Source organism: Stegodyphus dumicola, chromosome 3 (genome assembly GCF_044657685.1).
Source record: "Stegodyphus dumicola isolate Sdum_Otavi_A_Nest chromosome 3, ASM4465768v1".
Lineage (NCBI taxonomy): Eukaryota > Metazoa > Arthropoda > Arachnida > Araneae > Eresidae > Stegodyphus > Stegodyphus dumicola.
The window spans coordinates 55067006-55081134 of record NC_140770.1 but is presented as its reverse complement, the minus strand read 5'-3'; the positions used below and the strand labels follow the sequence as shown (position 1 = coordinate 55081134).

General features: G+C 31.7%; 1 protein-coding gene across 1 annotated transcript in view; it reads right to left on the bottom strand.

Moving 5' to 3' along the window:
• Positions 1–13417, bottom strand: part of LOC146997987 (cytochrome P450 4C1-like) — a 35033-nt gene extending 21616 nt beyond the window's left edge. The window contains exons 1-3 of the mRNA XM_085812424.1: positions 13351–13417; positions 5383–5458; positions 2535–2661 (exon numbers count right to left, since the gene is read on the bottom strand). Coding sequence (XP_085668550.1) covers positions 2535–2661; positions 5383–5458; positions 13351–13417 — 270 coding nt within the window. The remainder of the gene's footprint in view (positions 1–2534; positions 2662–5382; positions 5459–13350) is intronic.
• Positions 13418–14129: the final 712 nt, after the last annotated feature.

Sequence of the window (14129 nt, the reverse complement as noted above, 5' to 3'; positions counted from 1 at the left end):
TATGTTTCCGAAGAAGGTTAGAAGAAACATTGAACCTGATATGACAAGAAAGCCAAGAATCTGAATGTAATAATGCAGAGTATAAAACGGTGGTTTTTATGCTGTGATAGTTGCTGACATTTAAGCTAATACCAGCAAATATTTACAGGTGGCAAATTTCGTAAATTCCCTGAAAACATCAGAAAGTAAATTAAAATGAGAGGCAACAAAATCTCATAATTGGAAAATAAAACAAAATTATAGTCATAACATTCCAGTGGCTGATGTGTGTAGAACAAATGATAATTTTACATTTTTTAATATATCATCCAGTAGAAAAAGAAATGGAAAGAAAATGGTACTTATCACTGGAAGTGGAACGAATCTTAAATTTTCTCGACTACAAATCTTTATTCGAATAGAGATCAGAGAATTTCTCAAATATTTCCTGTAAGAATAATTAAAAGGAAACAAACTCTGAAATAATACCCCAAGTTTTAAATCAAAGCAAAATTTGAAATATACGTTTGATAGAAAACAAGTGTAAGAAGAAGTTTTTTTTATCACACACCTATATTTTTATAATACGAATGGAATTTAGTAAATGAAGTGTATACTTAAAATTTTGAAAGCTTTAAGTTTAATTTCTCAACACACATTAAAAACGTTTGAGTAAAGGTAACCTCTTTTCAGAAACCGACATTCTTATTCGAACGAAAGTTTCAGTTTGAAGTAGTCAATAAAACTAATCTCTTAAAAGTTTTAATTTGAAACATTTAACGGGATTTAAGGTTAGCATTCAAAAGACTAGAATTATTACTATACAGCTGGACTCTTTGATTCCGGTAAAAAAACTAGGGTTTTTTGATGCTTTGCGGATATGAGGATTGGAATGTGCAATCTCTACTTATGTTAAAGAAACATTAGACTTATTTCAAAGAAATAAGTTGAATTCAAAAAACATTTGCACAGACGGTGTTCACACATTTTTGAATCGACATTGAATTTCTTCATGAATTTAAATATTCAATTTAAAATACAAACGTAAACTAACATCCAATTGGAGTAAGGTCTAATTATTCTCTGAAGCATTAAAAATATTCTAAAAAATAAACAATGGATCTAAGGTTATATTTTTGCGCTGTCTAAAGAGAAATACTCTCCTTCAATTATTAAAAAAAAGATGTGAAAAGAGTGTTTTAATATTAAACATGTTATTATAGTGTTTTAATATTAAACATGTTAAACATGTAACATTAATATGTTAAAATTTTACACGTAAAATAAGTGACATAATTAGTATGAAAGGAAAGAAACATCAAAGTTTACATCTGACTAAAAAAAGGCAAAACCTGCATACCCAACAAAGGTAGCTACAGCTCTTATTAAATCTAAATTCGGATCCCATGTTTTAAAGGAAAATACAGCCCCCCCCCAAAGAGGTATTGCAAATCTTTAAATACCTCTGTAGGAACAGTGAACAAAATTATAAAATCTCATTTAAAGCTAATCAAACAGGTGACAGGTGACGGAGGACGGGGACGCTTGGCGTCTAACAGAGGTAAAAAGGCATATATCCCACGCCCTTCCCTATCCAGACGCAACAACTCCCTGTGGCGCCATAAGGGCGCACCGAGAGTTTATCGATAAAGCTAATCAAACAAAAAAGCATGATGTTCGTCGCCGAAAGCTGAAACATGTTTCTCAGCGTAAGACTATGTGAAGATTGCTGTATGAAAATTATTTAGCAGATGAAAAATGGAAATATTACAGTTGATGAGGCTTGGATAGACATATATTATTGCAATACAGAAACATAGATTTACTACCGGAAAAGAGAAGAAAAAGACTTAATATGTTGGTTCAGAGAAAACAAGGACAGTTTTTCTAACGGTTTTATAGTTATTACTGGATTCTCTTATCGGAGAACTTAAAATAAGGAAAGTTGAAAAAAATGTCAAAATTAATTCGGATTGCTATCTGACATACGCTTTAGCACCTATTTTTAAAGAAGAAATTCCATCCCTTTGTCTAAACAATCTTGACTATGTCCATCAGGATAAGGCTCCAGGTCATACCTCTAAATCTGCTGCTCCATTTTTTGATAAATTGAGAAATGAAAATGGAATTGAAGCTATTCCCTTTAAGTGCATCACACCCAAACTCATCCATTGCTGTGCATCCCATTATGGATTACTGTGCATCTGGATTTTTTAAACATCCTCTTTATAAGCGGCATCCCAAAAGATTGGATGGACTCTGGAAGACTGTGAATGATGAGTGGAACAAAATCAACGTTGATGTTTTAAGAAAATGACTTGTTTGAAAAGGACTCTTTAATTGCTTAGAGTTTCATGTACTATGAGCATATCTTGGAAATCAAGATGTAGTAACTAGTTCAGTAAAAGGACTATCAGACGGCACATATCAGAAAATAAAATTCTAAGGTTTGTTTATATATAAATCTTTGCAAAATCGTTACAAAAATGTCTGAACACCCTCTGCATTTCAAACGACTTTTAACAAAAATTAAAACTTTTATTAAAATTCATTACTTTTCTGGTGAAATTATGGTAGGTATTTATAACTTTTAGGTATCTTTGGCCTGCAGAAGTCCGGTAAAATATGAAATCAGATTTAAGCCATGGCCTCAGCAGTCGGTACATAACTAGATCTAAGAACCTGAAAATAAAAATCAATATAAGTAGTTAGTTAACTTCAGATAACTCGATTCATCGTACCTGGCTAATGTTCCGATGTTCCGACGATTTTGTATTGCAAATTAAGCTAAATTAAGTAAAGGATACTTTCTATTACAGAAAATGTTAATTTTCTAAGAGAAGTATTTTTATGGTTAAGTTCCGAGAAAACATGCCGTTAGTGCTTGAGCACTAAAATTTGATCGAAAATAAAGACATCTATCGTGTAACTCTTTAATTGCTTAGAGTTCCATGTACTATGAGCATATTGTAGTGAAGTGTTTAAAGAAATGTCACTATTTTGATCGAACATCGAACTTTTATTTTTCAAAACTTACAAAAAATATGATGTGGACACCACACTTATAACGAAGAAACGTCTTTGTACGACTTATAATAAAGAAGAGACTTCTTTGTACAAAGAAGAAGAAAAAACAAAGAAGAAACTTCTTTGTATGAGTTATAACAAAGAAGAAACTTCTTTGTACAAAGAAGAAACTCATACAAAGAAAAAGAAAACAAAGAAGAAATTCATACAAAGAAGAAGGAAACAAAGAAAAAATTCATACAAAGAAGAAGAAAAACAAAGAGGAAACTTCTTTGTACAAAGAAGAAACTCATACAAAGAAGAAGAAAAAACAAAGAAGAAACTTCTTTGTACGAGTTATAACAAAGAAGAAACTTCTTTGTACAAAGAAGAAACTCATACAAAGAAGAAGAAAACAAAGAAACTTCTTTGTACAAAGAAGAAACTCAGAAGAAGAAAAACAAAGAAGAAACTTCTTTGTACAAAGAAGAAACTTATACAAAGAAGAAGAAAAAACAAAGAAGAAGCTTCTTTGTACGAGTTATAACAAAGAAACATCTTTGTACAGTTATGACATAGAAACTTCTTTGTCACTTCTTTGTACCAACTATTAAATCATACAGTTTTTTTGCGGCACTTCATTTGAACTCATTTCTTGTTTCATTTAAAACTTAGTTTATTTCACTTAAACTTATATCTTGTTCAATTTTTGTCGTATGAGAGACAAACTTTTTATGTTTTTAGTTTTCCATAACGAGTATAAAATTTTCCCGAAATATAAGTACAGGAACCGGAAGATCGCACTAAAAGTTAAATTTCCTTATTTGACGAAATTTAATTTTTTATAAAAAACTTGACATTACCAAAACATGAATATGTTTGTCATTTGAAACAGTTATGTAATTGTAAGTATATTACTGCGATTAAGTTTGGTGAAAATAAAGTCTAAGTAAAAGGAATTTTAAGCTGGGTAAAAAGAGTGGGTATATATATACCTAAAATATAAAATATGAAACGAAACTATTTAAGCTTAATTGGAATCCTTTGGCAATAGACCTTCGGATTCGGAAATTTTTATTAAACACATCCCCGCTTTAAAGATAAGATTTTCACCATTTTTGTCACCGTAGCATGTTACGTCACTGTTTCCCTGCAGTATCTACATTGCTGTTAACTTTTGCCCATCGCTGCTCAGGAGTAAAATAAAGACTTTCGGGCTATAAATGTGATCAAAGTTAGTACACATTGTCGAAGTCTGCAATGCCAAAACCACCAGCGCGCTACGGCCACAGCAAAAGCATATGCCAAGATGTATGGAATGTGCTGAATTTCATGAACCATGGAAGGGATCATACACGGACGAAGATAGTCCAGGGAAATGCTCTTTGTGAGGATCCGATCATATTTCCTCATATAGGGGTTATCCGGCCCGTCCTAAGCCACAAAGTAAACGCACAGCCAAAATAAAGAAATCTACTAACTTTCAAACATCTGAGAAATAATTCCTCAAGTTAAAATAAACCAATACCACTACGTTAGACCCAGGATGTCAAGAACTTTAAAACAAGCAAAACAGCAAAATGCAAGATAAACAAGACTCAAAAATTGATTCAACATTCTTTTATTGGCTCAAAAATGCGAAAAAAAATTTTAAACAAATACAAGCACACTCAAAATTACATTGAAAACGTTCAACTAGGCATTGAAGTCTGAAATCATAAGAACCTTTGAACATGAATTTATACTCTAATCAAGCATGGGTATGCTGCATTGGCGCAGTCAAATGTGTTACATTAAAGTTTTCTTCTTTAATGCCAATGGTGTTAGGAAGCAGAAAACGGAACTAAGAAACTTCGTTCAAAGACACAAAATCGATGTCTTTTTACTAAAGGAAACTCATCTAAGACCAAAACCACCTAAGAGCATATAAAAGTTCATGGAAATAAAATTATTTGGACAGATTTGGTACATAATAGAGGAGGAGGTAAAGCGAATTTAATAAAAGAAGATCTCAAATTCTCCAAATACGTACTTCGTTCTAGCACAAAAGAGGATTTCCTTTTTATTTCAGTTTATAATCCCCCAAACCAAGTATTTACGAATGAAGACTTCTATATCCAACTGAATATCCAACCTGAATCACAAGACCTGAATATCCAACTTTAATAGGAGACTTAAATTCAAAAAGTCCCACCTGGTACTCAAACTCAAAAAATACTCACTATAATGGAATAATTTTATGACAGTTTGCCAATCAACATGGGATAAGGGCTGTAGGGTCCTCATCTATTATTTAAAACTGAAGCGACAGGCATTGCAGTATCGTTTTCCAAATTTTATAAAAAATTGGAACTTTCAGATTGATATTTAGGTAATTGAAAAAATAAATTTTTATACTCTTCCACAGCTTTCACGTATTCCATAGTTTCTTGAGATCCTTCTTGAGCGTTTATTCGAATACCCATAGCAGTATCTGTAATGAATAATGCATAATTAAAAATGAAAATATCAAACTCTTGCACTTTTTCGAATAAAATCTGAATTTAATATATTCGAATACACTTATTAAAAAATGTAGCAAAATTTATAAAATAAAAATATAACCGAAGTTCTGTCTTTTATTTTGGAAGATATTAAAGTTTGTTTATCTTCTGCAAATTATAAAAAAAATCAATCTAATCTATCAATGAATATTAATTAACTATATATCGGAAATATTTATAGCGGTTTAATAATATAAAGGTCGTCGAATTTCTAAGTAAAGTTAAATCTGGTGGGTGATAAGGCTCATCACTTGTAGTTGTTGACTGGTTTCTTGTCTCTTCGCATTTGCGGTTTATGTGGAGGAGGACGTAAATAATTATCGTATTCTGACATCACTTGCGATGTAAATGGTCAGCAGCACTCTAGCAAGTAGTAATTCTGTGGATCGAATCCCAGCGAGAATAAAGCATATTTTTAAAGGTTCTTATTTTCAAAAAACCTAAAAGTAATTACTGCTATTTTTCTTACATTATACTCTGTTAGTCACTTCAGCATTGCCTCCAAAACATAATCATCGATTTGAAAAATGTCATCAGGCGCCCAACAAGACACACTCGCTGGGGTTAAATGTCGCCTGGATCGTTACCTTCTGGGAGACTCGCCCTTTCATGTTTTCCACCTCCACTCCCAGATGTCAGCGAAAAGGAAGAGATAATTGGTTCACGGTCTCTCCAGAGCGGAATTGTATAAGGATCATGCAAAGCTAAGTTCAATTAAAGAGACTGCAACGGGAGTTAGTGCTCGTTTGAAATCGAGCGTGCCTTTACGATTCGTGCTTATTAATCTTCAAATCAGAGACTAGGGAGTACAGAATATTTTCCTCCTGGGCAGGGTGATTCTATTTAACATCCTTGAGTGTGACAAGTACACGGTTCAAATTGATTAGGTGCTATCTTCTGAATAGGTCTTGACAGCTAGTGAAACGGAGAAAGAAGCATTTCTGTCGTTCAGTTTCGGAAGTATAAAATTAATCTTAGGAGGAAAAAAAGGTAGCAAATATTTGTGTCCTGTAGGATGATGAATTGAGTAATATGACATGTACTTATGAAAGCTTATCCCACATAGAACGAGGGTATACAATAAAGAGTGTATTGTGGTCTAGAAGTTATTTACAATGTTCGCAAACCTTCCAATCTGCTAAATCGTTTAGCACATTTTTTAGCATAAGTATCTTAATCTCAGTTGGTATGCTTAAAAAAGAGACATAAAACTCCAGAGGCCAGCTGAAACTCCATATACCTATTTTTAATAATTTGCAATCTTGGCGGCATTAATTTTATATGAAACTAAGCAAGGATTTGCAGTGCACAATTGAGGACGAAGATTAAGAATTCTGTCGAAAAATCACTGAGGTTAATTTTTAACAAAATTTTGTTACATGTGTGTTCTGCAGTTCAAAGACGCATTTGCGTTGCAGTTTGTTTAAGAAAAATGGTACCTGCACGAAATAGGCCACGACAAATAGCCCAGAGAAAATTAGCCTAGGACAAAACAGGCTATGACAAAATTAGCTCAAATCAAAGAGACTGCTGAAATAAGTTTTCATATGGTTTTCTTTACAGATAGCAGCAAGATGAACAACAAGGTTGGCCTTGCATTTGTTCTTTTTGAAGGCCATTCCGAGGTTTGTTTTCTTAGACACCGTATACGGAATGAATACACAGTTTTTCAAGCAGAACTTCTGTGCATTTATCTTGTCGTCAAATGGATCCAGGATAATGGGACAACATCCTCAAAGTACCTTATTTGTTCTGATTCTCTTTATTCTCTTCAACTTTTGAACAGTATTACCAGCTGCGATAAATTAGTTATCGAAACCCTAGTAACTATTAGTTCACTTAGAATTAGAGGTATTGATATCTGCTTTGTTTATGTGCGTGCTCATCATGGTTTCTACGGAAATGAAAGAGCTGATTTCTTAGCTAAAGATGCCTTAAATTTACCCATTGATATCAAAATTAGCATTCCAAAGAGTTATTGGAAGTCCTTTCATTATAAAAAGCTTTTAGCTATGTGGAATGAGGAATGCATTTCATCTTGTAATGCTGAAGTCACCAAAAAGTTCCTTCCTTCTATTTACCATTGACTGAATTCCGAGTTTTTCCTCTCGTTAAATTTTAAAGTGTCTCATTTTTTATCTGGTCATGGTAAATTTGCAAGTTATCTGTTTCGTTTTAATCTACGACCAAACAATTTATGTGAATGTTCAAAAAGAGTTCCTCAGGATATGGAACATTTGATTTTCTCGTGCCTTACATTTGATGGCCCTAGATTATGCTTACAGAACGATTTGAAAATGTTCGGAGTGACTTGGCCAGTGAACTTATCTGTTTTCGTGAAGTCCAGACTGCTGTTCTCTGCTTTTGTTCGCTTTATTTATGCATGATTTTTTAATGTTTATTTATACATGTAACCTTTAATGTTTTAGTTAACTTACTTCTGTAAGCCCGTGTTGTTCTTCCGTGTTGTGGAGTCTGTATGTTCTCAAAGGGGAAAAAAATCAAGGAATTCTGAACTGGTCCCTATGAATGGTTTATAAACGTTTTAGTATCTTAATGCATGTATGCAGGCGATATAAAAAGCGACACTGTGTATGTATAAATCATTACGTCTAAGCACGTAAATTCATTGTACAAATGTATATATTCAATTTTGATGTTGTACAATTATTTCCACATGCTGATAAAACGTTTTCAAAAATATTTCATCTATTTGTGAAGTAGAGTGCCTTAGCAATAATATTCACATACAGGTTGTAAGGATCTTAAGTTTTACTAACGTTTATTTTATTTTAAATCTTTACTATCACTTCTTATTTTCTACTTCCGGCCAGAATTATAAGCGTTAAGGTTTTTATGCAAAGTTTGTCTGGCGAACGCCAAGTATTTAAGTTGTGGCTTTTTGCCAAGCGAGAGAGAGGAAGCAGTGAGTCGAAGCAGGCCGCTTACCTTAGAAGTTACGCAGTTGCTGGTTGCCTTCCAGGCCAGAGGTTTTAATCCTCTTGATAAATTTAAACGTATTGTAGTGTTCACAGTTCACTGTACTACATACGCTTCCTGTTATTATAAGGCCAATCTTCCACGTTTATTATTCTAAAGTTAAATTAGAGTTTAGTTTTATATTTTTACGTTAGACCCCAAGTAGCGGGTCGGTGTATTCCGAAGTACGGAAGTTATTGTAAATAGAGAAAAATAAAGGGTTTTGTATACCCTTCTTGTGTATCTGTCTACTTCCCACAATTAGTGAACATAGCTTTAGTAAGCTCTCTGTTCCGAGTCAGGTCCTTGCATGTTCCCGAAGAAGGTTAGAAGGAACATTGACCCTGATAAGGTTACCGCGGCATAATAATGTTCGGTATCCTCTGACCTATATTCCAAATTCTAATTTTTATATAATTTACAAATTATTTATGTGTTTTGAAAAAAAAAAAAAAAAGTATCTAATTATTGCAATAATCTTGAAATATGAGTGTCTATATACATTAAGTTTCTTGCTTTTACAATTCTTACATACCTTGTTTTTATTTTGAATCAGCATAGAAAATATGACATGAAAAGTCAATATATTTTTAAACGTTTTTCTGCTAGCTATACGACATTTTTACGAGTGCTCTTAATAAAATTTCGCATTTAATACGCTACAGTACCAATTAAATTGTTATTTATAACTAAATACGATATATTCACGCAATATTAGAAGCTTGGTTTTTTGTATAAAATAATTTATATAAGATAATTACTATTTGTTACATAAACTGATAGTTAGAATGAGGAAGAAACCGTTTAACTTTTGGCAATTTTTCTGGTGGAGTGTTTCTTTTACTTTTATCGAGATTATTGTAGTGGGCATTATTAATCATTTGGATACATTATTTAAGGACTTCAAAGCGTTTTGTTTCTTGTGTTACAATGTCGAAACATTTAATATACGTATCGGCGCCTTGAAACACATAAAAAATTTCTTACTTTCCTCTTTTCGCAACAACCTTTGTAGAAGTCGCCGTATTTTCAAAATGTGCCAAATTCTGGCAACCATGCGCATAACCATTCTTCAGGCAACCACGCTCATGGCAATTCTTCTGTCAAAGAATGTTGTTAATTTTGTGTGCATTATTTTTTTTTTTTTTGTTCAAGTTCCAATGGTTTTTGCAGACAAACGATGATATTTTTCAACTTTTTTTTTTAATAATGGTCTGATGGGATTTGCCAGCAATGGAAGAAACTTCGGTAAAATTTCTGCAGGAATACGAAATTCTGCCGCAAACTCTCCAAAGAGAAACAACGAGGAGATGCATTTGATAGAGAGATGCCGATAGTCTCTGGAACTCTCTGATCTTTTTTAAGCGAAAGAAGTCGACGTTGAGGAGAAGAACCCCCCCCCAAAAAAAAAAAAATACAAAACGATTTGGAAACTAATTCAAGTGTTTTATTTTTATAATATATCACGTAAACTTTATTTAACAATTCAAATTTGTATTTTAATTTGCTAAAACATGTTGACTTTTCTTATGCCGATAACTTTTGCCAACTTACGACAAATATCGATATCTGTAAAATATCAGTCAGTAGCTTTTACACTTTCATCTGCAAAAATAGAATCACAAACTGCGCAAAGGTGGATGCGTTAATAAGTAAGTACCAAAAAATTTAAGTTATTGCATTTGTGTTACTTTTAGTTGCAAAATTTGGACGATTTGGTAGTCTCGATTTAATACAAATTCAAGATTCGTGTAGTCAAAAGTAATGTTACCTCAGTTTTACGAAATGACAACAACACTGCATTTGATACAGTATTACGTGAGTGACAAGATAGCAAGAAATATGTTTCCTACAAGAGTGTTTGGAAATAGCATTTCAAACAGCCACAAAATCTTGGAACTTAAAATTATTTTGTAAAGAAAAACTCTGTAATAGCTTTCCTTCATTACTAGGTACTACAAAACTTTCTTAGAGTAATTAAAATTACAGCTTTGTAAAGCGTACTAATACCTGTTTTTCCTGGCTTTGCCTATGATGCTTCTAATATAAGCCAGGAATACGTGTTGGTTTCAATTGCTCTAAGGAAAATTCATAATTCTTTTGAAATTTTAGAGGAAGTATATATGTCGAAAATGTTCGCTAATTCATAAAGTATACTTTGTACATTCCGATATACTTCTTTTCCACATTTTAACTTTTTCCAAGAAAATTGCTATTCCTTACAGTAATTCAGAAGCAAAATTCTACCCTGAAAATATCTCATGTATAAATACAAATAATTTCTGTTTTAGAAAGAAGCAAAATACTTTATTAACTTGCAAAATTGCTGTTTCTTACAACCTATAGTATTTTAAAGCTAAAATTCCATAAGCGGGGTAAGTAGGCGCCAAACTATTTTGGCCTTCAAAATTTGGGGAATTTTTTAGGCGCATTAAATGAAAGCACTAAAATGGGATTTTTAAACTTAAAAAGAATAGTAACTTTTAAGTTTTGAAACGCCGTTATTTTATGTAAAAAGAATAGTAAAATGAGATGATAAAATACTAGATGAGTAAAACAAAGTCCAACAGCTTGGCAAGTAAAAGCATAGTCCTATATAGTATATGTAATTCATCATAAAATAGTAGAATAAACAATTCTTGTAAATAATTATTGAGTAAATAAATGTATACACTTATCAGATCAGAGCACTGCGAAGTCAGTTTTAAACGTAAACAGAATAGCAAATTATGCGTATTCAGCATCATAAACTAACTAAAATATTCAAGTTACTATCGTCGTGGAATTCAACACACTAAACAACTTTCGTTCAAAGCTTTAAATATTCCACATCTTTCGATTGCCATATGCAAGAAACAAAACTAAAAAAAAAATAATTAAATAAAATTAAATGAAAACATTCATAAATTATAAATTTCATGTCATATGAAATCCAACATTCTCCCACCAACAATAGCTTAACCTTCTGTAAATATTTATGTAAATATAATATTAAACATATATATTTAACAATAATATCAAACAGTAAAACTTTTAAAAACAAACACAGTATTTCAAAATTAAATTAAAAAAAAAATCTGGCTGCACTAAATTCGCGCTCTTAACCGAAATAAAGCTCTAGGTTTGCCACAAGAAAACATACAGCCAGAAACCACAGCCAAATTAAAATCGCGCCAAATAAAAAACTCTCGCCAAGCTTGGCGCTCATCCCGATTATGGGATTTTAACCTAATGTAATAACCCCAGGAAATGATTAATATAAATAATTTATTGACAGTTGAAGATGAAAATTAACTATTTTTAACTGCATCTTCTAAATTGATTTATGTAATATTAAACATACTTTTGCAAGTAGAAATTATTTTGCAATTCAATATATAATATGCCAGTTGTCTTCATTCGATGAAGATTAAAAAAACGATACGTAAATACAAAGTGCAGGCTTGCTTGCACAAAATTCACTGTATAGTAAATGCAGCTGTGGAATTTTAATTATTTATTTATTTTTTTTTTTTAAGAGGGCACTGCGTCGCCCTATGAGATTTCGCACGAGGACAAAAATTATTTTAGCTCTCGTGATTATGTCCTTTTTACTGAGAAAAATGGCGAAAGATAGTTTGTGAGAGGCTTCGTTTCAAAATGTAAAACTAAGTAATAATGTTTGTGTTAATGTGTAAATATTCCAGTAAATATATTTTTAACACATAAAGTAGTATTAAAAAAAAGAATAAGTGTGTTTATTTAGTACAACATGACATCAAAAAGTCTTAAGCAAATTTTAAAACAACTTGAAACGTACTTTATGGAAAAATGTTAAAGTCATATTAATATTAAAAGATTCATACAATAATAAATTGCATGCTTTTATCTAGGGAATGACATAGAATTTTAAAGATATCGTACAAAATAAAAAAAATGTCAGAAATTCGAAATTTTTTATAAGATTTTCGATAAATTCACGACGTTACTATTTTAATAACAAGCCATAATTTCAAAACTATTAAATAATAAATATTCTGGTGTGTCATTCCGTAGATATCTATATATGTAGATTAAGCATACACATTTTACAAAAATAAAATAATAATAATTTGATTTATCTTACACCGAGGTAGAAAGTTTTTAGAAAAAATAAATTTTGAGAAAAATCCATTTAAAGTTTAAAATGCTATATTTTTATTGTTAAATCTTTTACCCAGATACTTCAACGCCCCATATCTATAGGTTACACCTTCCTTTTTTTATCTGTTTTGCTGTTCATATTCAGCCTTTTTGTTTTTTGTGTCAAGTTTTACTCTGGATAGTGAGTGATATATTGATTCACCTATTTGCTTCGCATGTCGAGTTTACTAAATCTTTCGACTATTCATCATATTACATAACTATACAATTTAAAATATCTCGTAGATATATATCTAAAAATATCTCAAAAAATATCATTAAAATTTTGTTTTCATTTTGTGTCTTTCTTTATAAGCACTTTTATAAGAGCTTCTACTCACACAGTTTTATATATATACTCTTAAGAATACTTTGGCAGTCCTTTGGATTTGTTTGTACACATTCTTCCAACTGATATTTACAAAAAAAAGTCTGGTCCATCTGGGGACGGACCATGCATAGGTAGTTTTGCATTTGAGAAAGTGTGAAAATTTGCCATTTTTTACCACCGTGTTCAGATACTTTAAGGGTCTCAGCAGCATTTTACTATATAATACCTGTAACGCGTGCCTAAGTTAATGTGTTAAATTTTATACAACTTAGCACATTTTACCCCTTGTACTCATTATGCTGTTTATACTTTTAAAATGTGAACTTGAAATAAAAACAGTAAATTACTCACGACATATAATGTCCAAAGCCCAGGTAACTATTAAATCGCTAATATCAATTGAAGGTTCATTAACCATCTTTTTCAATTTGCTAACAAGAATTAATGAATGCTCATTAAATATGGAAATATAATCTTCCAAAATTCTTGAGTGAAAAGTTGGTTGCAGCAGTCTTCGACGACTACGATTCTTTTCGCCGTTGCTAGAAAAAATAGCAAAAGTGAAATGAATAACATATAAGTAAGATATTTAATAAGTTCATTTTCTATTGATGAATGCTCTTAAATCTTTCCATGCAAAGTTGTGTAAAATAAAATTGATAACGGAATGGTTAAACTTATTTACATTTTGCGTATCCTTTAGTAAAAAGGAATGCAGTAATTTATATACACAAACATCCTTTGGCTATTAAGTAAATTTAAATAATTTAATCACAGGCATCACTCGGCAGCAAGCATTTTGCTGTGCAATTGGTATAATTTATTATGACCTTATCTGGTGAAATTATCTTTTATTATCTCAAAGGGTTGTTCAAACGGGCTGTTGGTATTGAGAAGGCATTTTGCGCTGAATCACTTTTCAAATTTCTGCTACCAACTATTATCGTCCCACATTATATTTAAAGAAATTAAATAAAGAAGAATCTGTACGAATGTATATATAGTTCTCGCATTGTGAAGAAACAGCAGTGCCGAGATTCATCAAATTTTGAATATCGCAGTCCTCCACCCGAATATGGGCATATGGAAGCCCGGATTTTGAATGGATTTTGATTTCCAATTGGTTTTAT